The following is a 7,965-nucleotide window of genomic DNA, read 5'->3' on the forward strand; positions in this document are numbered from 1 at the left end:
TTCTAGTATATCCACACAGCCACTCAGATGCTCGCCCTCCAGTTCTAGTATATTCACACAGCCACTCAGATGCTCGCCCTCCAGTTCTAGTATATTCACACACGATGGGTGATTCGACAGAGCATCTCAGGCAAACACAAGTTGCTGTTGACATGCTTGATAAAACAGTTTATCACATGTTTTTATTATCTCCCCCACAGTGCATGTGTGTGCCTGTGTGTGTTCATGCACGCATGTTTACATGTCAGAGTATTCATATGGAGGTCTGAGGGCAACTTGAAGGAGTTGGCTGTCTCCTTCCCTCAAGTATGTCTGGGATCATAATCTAGGTCATCAGCCTTAGCAACAAGCTCCTTTTCCACCGAATCATCTTGCTGTCTCACAGAAGAGTTCTTTACTTATACACAGAAGCTTTTCACTTTATGCAGAGATGAAAATATGAAGGTAAACTCACGCTGATGCCTTCAGGCTCAATTTTAACCAAAGATTAACTTAACCGAAGATTATTTTGTGTACATACTTTTCCTGCCAACCTTTCAATATTTAAGTTTTAGAACCCCTGAAGACTAATACAAAACATGTAATCTATTTCATGATATCACGGGCCTCATATATTAGCTTACGGAATCCATGTTGTACACTGGCCTCTTGCAACTTTATAAAAGAGACTTTTAGGTTTGATAAATAAAATAGCGAATGCCCTTATATCATCCAGTTCTCATATAGTTCTTGTCCTTTGAATGAAGCAGCGAGTTTTCCATTGCCCCTTCGGGCAAGGGTAATTTGTGCTCCTCAAAAGACTTCTGGGGAACTATAAAGGCACTGCAGAGTCTTATATATAAGGCTGCCTCACAAGCAAGGCCTTCAGAAAGAAAATTCTCTCTCCAGTGCACCTGAATGCACGCATCCTGTTAAGTATCTAATTATGTTATGTAAGTACCTGGAAGAAGAAATCCAAAACTCCAGCCTGGTTACCAAGAGAACAGGCAGTTTCCATGGCAACTCCCTCTTGTACACACTCTGCTTGCTCTTGCAGGAAAAGCACTTCTTGGATATAGTAATGCATCTTCTCGTTGGTAAGGTTGACACAGAGCTGTTTCGGGGAAGAGAACAAAACAGCAGATAACACAGGCCGCCATACAGAGCCACTTGCTCATGGTGGAGTGTCGTCCCCAGGGACACACAGAACAAGTGGTCCATTAGGATGACTCAGGAGTTTTGCCCTAGAAGGCAGCTTCGCTTAGTCACTTCTGAGGTCATCCTGTCCTAGTGTTCAACATGAGGTGGGCATGTTAAACATAAGAAATGTAACTAAGGTGCCCACGTACAAACCGAGTCTCAAGTACTTAAAAACAAAAGGAAAAGCATTCCTGAAAGGAAGACATATTGGGCTCTTGAGGACAACCTGTGGCTAAAAGCCTTTCTGCTATGGGGTCTTGTATGGCCTCTTGCATGCCCTGCGCTGGTTACATATTGGTGGTTGGTGAGCGGCGTGGACATAGACTTCCTCGGCAAGTTACATCTAGACTAAGGGATTCGTTACACAAATAGTGTTCTTAATTGGAATACACCTGTCGAAAATCCTCTTCCAAGTTTCCGGAAGACGGTCCCTAGAGGAAAAGAATCTTATTTCTCAGTTAAGTTTTTCTTTATCTTTAAACGTTTACTTGTTCTTCCACAGACCTCCTTGCTCACACGCTGTCGCTGTATCTCGGCACACCAACCTAATCACCCCCTCACATCCCCTGTCCACTTCCTCCCTTCCTCTTCTTCCCATGAACCCTTTCTTCTCCAGTCTTGTCTTTTTGGAAATTAACCACATTTAATTAGGGTTTCTCTTCAGCCTGGGTGAGGGCGGCTGAAACAAGGGCAACGTACCAATGGCTACAGCACTGAGAACTATGGCTCCCCACTCCCGCCAACCATGAACTGCCTCTCGCTGGTTAGGGAGGGGCTGGGTCACACGAGCCCTTCCCCCACCCATGATGCAATTTTGACAGGTCTTGTGTAGTAGCCATAGATCCTATGAGTTCATGAGGGCAGCAGCCATGTCGCGTGCAAAACAAGCAATTTAAATTAAAATAAAATATCATTTTTCTTCCAGGTACTTTCTCATTTATTTTTATTTATTTTTAATATTTATCTTTTTATCCTTTAAATTTTTCATACATGTGCACAGTGTGTCTTGGTCATATCCACACCTCACTGAGTCATCCAACATGGTCTCTCTCCCAGTTTCATGGCTTCAGTCCCCCCCCCCCTTTTTAATAACACATCGAGTCTAATTAGCCCATGTGTACAAGCATGTAGAGTTATGCCCAAGGGCACAGGCAACCCACCAGCAGCCACCCGCAAAGAATAGAGACTTTCTCTTCTCCATCAGCCATCAGCTGCCAATAGCTCCTCGGCTAGGGGAGGACATCTGCCCTGTGGTGGTTTTTTCACTAGCTGGATGTTGTGGAGGTCTTGTGCAGGTAACCACAGCCTCCTTTTACATTGAACACTAAACTGAAAAACACAAAGACTTGTCCTTGCTTATTAAGAGAAATTCACATCTCCTCTTCCCTTGACACGTCTTGGTTCTGCCGTTTTTGGAAGTCTCCAGAAATTCACGTCTCCAAGTCAAATGCTCAGTTCTCAGCAGACATGTTGTTGGAGCCCCTGTGACATATGCCAGATGTCCACCCCTTTAGTCACATCTCCCGTCTTGGGCTTTGGCCTCTCTTCACCTTTTTCACCTCTGCCATTCCTCCTGACTCTCCTCCAGGTGCTCTCCAGCTCCCCACCTCACCCCTGCTTTGCCTATAGCATACCTCCTGCAGGGCTAGGCCCTTTGGTCTCACCCCTCCATCTGCTTCCTGAACACATTAGATCCTACAATTAAAACTAGTACCATCTATTGGTTCCATTCCACAGAAGGGATAATTTCTCTTTTGTGCACTTAAGGTAAACACCGCATGCTAAATTCTAATAATTTTAAATCAGTTATTATTTCTTAGTAACAAAATTGCCTCAGTATTAAGGGACTTCAATGGCATTTTGAGTGGAGGAAACACAACAAAATGAGTTTTTGAAATAAGGTGAAATAACTTAAAATTTCACTTCTCCTTCTCCACTGGCTATTTTCACAAACATTTCTCTCTTTTTGTAATTAAAATGGACGTGGCAAGCATAGCTGCTCCTTTCAGAGCAGGGATTCATCAGACACCGACTTGACAGCTCCACGGGGAACGCTTTCCCCCAGAACCCCTACTAGGGGTTGGTACACAAGGAGAGAAATAAGATCGCTAGTGAGGCTCTGACGGACAGGCGTGAGCTTGATAAGGTAAGACAAGGGGAATAGACCAGCTGAACGGCACCCGCAGTGCAGAAGGCTTTGCTGCAGTGCCTGCATGCTGAACACAGCCTCCCTTTGCAGCTGTAAGGTTTCGCCGCACTCAATTCTCCTTGCTGCAGTCACATTGCAGGAAGAGTGATGTGTCCCATTTGGGTCGCCAATCTCTGCTTCTCTTGCACCTTCAGCCATCAGTGTGTCCTCTGACCTGACTGTGTTTATTCAAGAAAATCGACCACACGAAGTGTGTTCTTAGCTAAGGAGCTTTGTGCTTTAAATCCCAGAAACCTCCAGCTTTTTATATACCCCCACGGAATACACTTGTCGAGGACCAGAGAGCGAATGTTCTAGGGGAGGAGCCTGAGAGATGACTCTGCTGGGTAAGGCACCTACTGCCAAGTCTGAAGACCAGAGCTCAATTCCCAGACCCCCGTGGTAGAAGCAGGGAAATGATTTTTGCAAATTCCTCTGAGAATGTGTGATGGCTACGTGCGCAAGTGCATGCATGCATGAGCACACACACACGCATATGCACACATGCACAAATTGTGTGTGCTTGTGTGTGATTAAACTGTTTTGAAGAGAAAGAAGATTCTGTGAGTTCAATGGTCATGACGGAGCAGTAACGGGAAGACCATGGTGGAAACAGGAATTCCAAATTTAAAGAGATCTAATCTTGCTCCTTAGGCTCTCCTGTGAGCACAAGGCAGCAGCAGTGCTGCACGGGTCCGGTTGCAGTGGACAATCTTCAAACCTACAGAAGTTCTTTCATACCTAAGACCAAGTGATCAGAAAGGAGAGCAATTTTGGGGTGTTAGTTTTCTATCTAGAATAAGAATTTTTGTTCTTATTGTATGGCTGTTCATATCTCAGATTTATTGTTTGTTTTTAATCTGTTTTCATGAACATACATATTTATACCTATTTTGATATAATAATTATATTTATTAATACTATATTTGATATTTTTCTCTATATAACTCTCTACCTATCGTATTAACAATAATAACTTGTCTATGTGACTCCTCCTGGTGCAGGCCACTGGAAAGAGGCTCATGTCACTGACTGGCAGCCAGGAAACAAAAGTTGCTCCTGCATTCTCTAGAAAAAGCTACGAGCTTCTACAGGAGGGATGGGTATCCAGAGAGGATCAGCTGCTACATGGGGTACAGTGACATTAGACCTGGAAAGACTCGGGGATCCTGGGGAAGAAGAATCCAAGGAGGTCTTTCTGGAGAAAACTGGGGAACCTCCAAGTTTCGCTCCCTGAACACAGCCTATGTATTTTGTTTATATTAATTTCACTCTAACATAATCTTAGCCATCACCCCCATCTTACACTGGTGCCAGTCTCTTTGCCTTGAGATTTCAGTTTTACATCCATGTGAGCCATTTATCTTTAGCAGCATTGAGCTACCAAGTACTAGGCATGGTAACGTTGGACTATACCAGTGTGGCTCTGAGGACACAGGGAACAGTTATATACTGAAGTCTTTCTGGAGAATGAACTTCAAAACTACCTGGAAATGTCAGTAAGGCAACTAACACAACCCTTCCACCTCATGATTGGTACCCGCTTGAAACATAAAAAGTATACATCACTAATAACAGAAGGGACCCAAACTGCCAAAACTCAATGAATCGGCCTTTATTTTCACTGAATGTAAACCTGTGTGTGTGTGTGTGTATGTGTGTGTATGTGCGTGTATGTGTGTGTATGTGTCTGTATGTGTGTATGTGTGTATGTGTGTGTATGTGTGTGTATGTGTGTATGTGTGTGTATGTGTGTGTATGTGCGTGCGTACACATGTGCGCTTGCAAGAATGTATAGGTGTACAATACCATCACAGGAAATCTTAATAAGCACATTAGTTAGGGTTCTAGGGTTTCTAGAATCATAAATCTACATCAGGAAACTAAAGGATCATCGGCTTTGATGCCAAACAATTTTAATTTCTCATTTTGAGATCTGCCCATCAGAGACGTGTGAGAAGCACACTAGATCTCCAGGTACTCCTCAGAGCGGACTCGAAAGTGGGTGAAGGCAAGGACAATACTGAGTAGCCATTTAATCAGCATGGGTACTGCTCTTATTAAACCACATGCTTCATGCACTAAGCGAACTACCAGGTTTAATAATAAAAACGATGCTTTCCTTGAAACCTCTCTTCAGCAACAGAGCCTCGCTGCTTATCCAGATGGCCCGTCATTTGTATTAATGACAAACTTAATTTCTTGAGTAAATGTTCACCAACTGTTCTCCATTTTTACTGCTCAGTGAAATCTATCTGGAGCAGAGGTAGGCAGTGCACGGCACGTCCATCACAAAATTGAAGGGGAGGAGAGAGGAAAGCTGACTCCTGCAGAAGGCAGAGCCCCTGTGTCCCACAGAGGGGACGGTCATCCTTGCTGCTCACTGGAATTAACTGGGAGCTTTGTGCAAAAGGCTGGTGCGTGGTTCTGACCCTGAACCCGTTAAAATGGAGTGGGGCTGAGGCACTGATGTGTTTGGATTGCTATAGAACATACCAAGCTAGTCAATGAGAAGCCAATGAAGCCAATTTGCCAAATCGTTCAGCAGTTAATCTAGAGATATATGCAAAATGTGTTGTGTATTCCTGTGTGCTTATGTGTGTATTTGAGAGAGAGATAGAGACAGAGATAGAGAGAGACAGAGAGAGACAGAGATAGAGAGACAGAGAGAGACAGAGATAGAGAGAGACAGGGAGAGAGAGGATATGTTGCAATTTCAGATACTGAACATTTCTCAAAAATGTCGAGAATATTTAACTGTCTGAGATGTTGATGGGTATTTTCTAAGAAAGCACTGAACAGGCTGATGCCGACTGGAGAAACACTGAAGTAAGTTGGCTCACAAGCTTCCGTGCGGGACTTCCCAAGGCCCTTAAGAAGTCAGTTAGATGATGGGTCTCCAATTGGCCTCCTCTGAACACTTCCTTTTGTCTACATTGCTGATGTGTTTCTCCAGGGAGTCAGCTATGCCTGAGATCAATATGTTGTCTACAAAGTAGAAGTTGTGGGAAGCTGAAGAGGGCAACCTATCTCCTTCCAGCTTTCCTTTTAACAATCGTGGATCTTGTCTCCTTGCCCAAGGCTTCCCACCCCACCATTCTGGCTTGGAAAAGGCACGTTTCCTGTCTCCTACCCCCATCTACCCTGCAGACTGAGCATCTCACCCCTGGCAGCAGACAGGCACTATTGAAATGGCAGTGAACTCATTATTATAGCAGCATCAAACCCCTGTGAGAGACCCTCTGTCAGCAGATAGACTTCTTTTGGTTTGTTCAGTTTCATTTTGGAGAGGATGCCAGCCGGTCCTGGTCCCTGAGCCTCTCTGTTGACAACTTTTCTGGATGAGGTATGGGGTCTTGAAGAATGCCTGGGTCACGTGGGTTTGCTCCGTCTTCCTCAGAGGAGGATGCTCTTGATGTAGGGCCTGCTGAGCCCTGCCTCTTCTCTCCCACTCCTGCTCATCCTGTAAGGATCAAGCCTCCTACCCTGGGGCCGGGGGCACCGTGTCTAGAAGATACCTTTGGAGAGGGCACAACTTTGCCATATATAACGGTTATTGTTGACAGGGGGCATCCCAGAAGAGCCATGGAACAGTAAGTCTCCATTCTTCTAAATTATCTAGTACAAAGAATTCTGTCACCACAGCATGAAACTATCAGTCCGATCGTGGTGGTGATCCTCAGGAGGCAGCCAGGCGGCAACAATGCAGCCAATCCCATTGGAGTCAGCGTTCTAGGCAATGATAGCTAGCTCAGGGTGGGGGAGCGTCCGTTCAAAGGGAAATGAGCTTAGATATTTTGAAGGACACCTCATAAATCACACCTCAGCTCAAGCAAAACCAGACTCTAGAATTAGAAACAGAGCCTTTGGCCAAAATGCCCTCAATTCAAAGCTTCTGTCATTGTTTCTTATTGTTTTCCATTTTCAAAGAAAACAATGAATGTATATTTTTGTTGTTTTGGTTTAATTAACATACCTTGTACATACAGTTACAAGTACAGGCCTAAAAATGATTGACATACAATTTCCGCCAAATGTATCATCCTTTTTTACATCACAGCCACAGAACTAGAAGTAGAGATAAGAATTGCAGACGGACAGGGCACTGCATGCGAGGTCCCGTGGGTCTAGGTCTGAGTTCCAGTTTGATTCCACAAGGGCTTTGGGTTATCCTTAGTGTTCTGAAGACAGTCAGAGATCAAGCAGGACAATAGTCTCACTCAAAGGAGAAGCATAACAAAACTTAGCCCTTTTCCATCATATGTAAACACCACGCATAAGCACTTCCCTAGTTAGTACAATTAGGAATTCAGGTTTTTTATTCAGATTGCCACTGTTTATATCTGGAGAACATTTTCTCTTCTCTAGAGTTATTATGTAGCATTAATTAGCATTCAATACAGTGATATTGGTTATTAAAAGAATAAATATGTGATAATGAAGTATTATTCTTTTTCCTGTTGCCATGACAAGGGAGACCTGAGGAAAGACGCCTGTGTTTTCCTTTCTGGTGGGAGGGTGCAGGCCAGCACAGTGTGGGGGTGTGGTGCTCAGGTAGTGGAGTGCAGGCCAGCACAGTGTGGGGGTGTGGTGCTCAG

The 7,965-nt window shown here is 44.3% G+C and overlaps 1 protein-coding gene across 4 annotated transcripts in view; it reads right to left on the reverse strand.

Annotated features, from left to right (window-relative positions):
- The window catches only part of Myo16 (myosin XVI), a 474,821-nt gene that overhangs the window by 151,650 nt on the left and 315,206 nt on the right, over positions 1-7,965 (reverse strand). For all 4 annotated transcript variants that reach the window (XM_026788802.1, XM_026788803.1, XM_026788804.1 and 1 more), the window contains exon 22: positions 941-1,093. In XM_026788802.1, coding sequence (XP_026644603.1) covers positions 941-1,093 — 153 coding nt within the window. The remainder of the gene's footprint in view (positions 1-940; positions 1,094-7,965) is intronic.

This window comes from Microtus ochrogaster, unplaced genomic scaffold (genome assembly GCF_000317375.1).
Source record: "Microtus ochrogaster isolate Prairie Vole_2 unplaced genomic scaffold, MicOch1.0 UNK7, whole genome shotgun sequence".
Classification (NCBI taxonomy): domain Eukaryota; kingdom Metazoa; phylum Chordata; class Mammalia; order Rodentia; family Cricetidae; genus Microtus; species Microtus ochrogaster.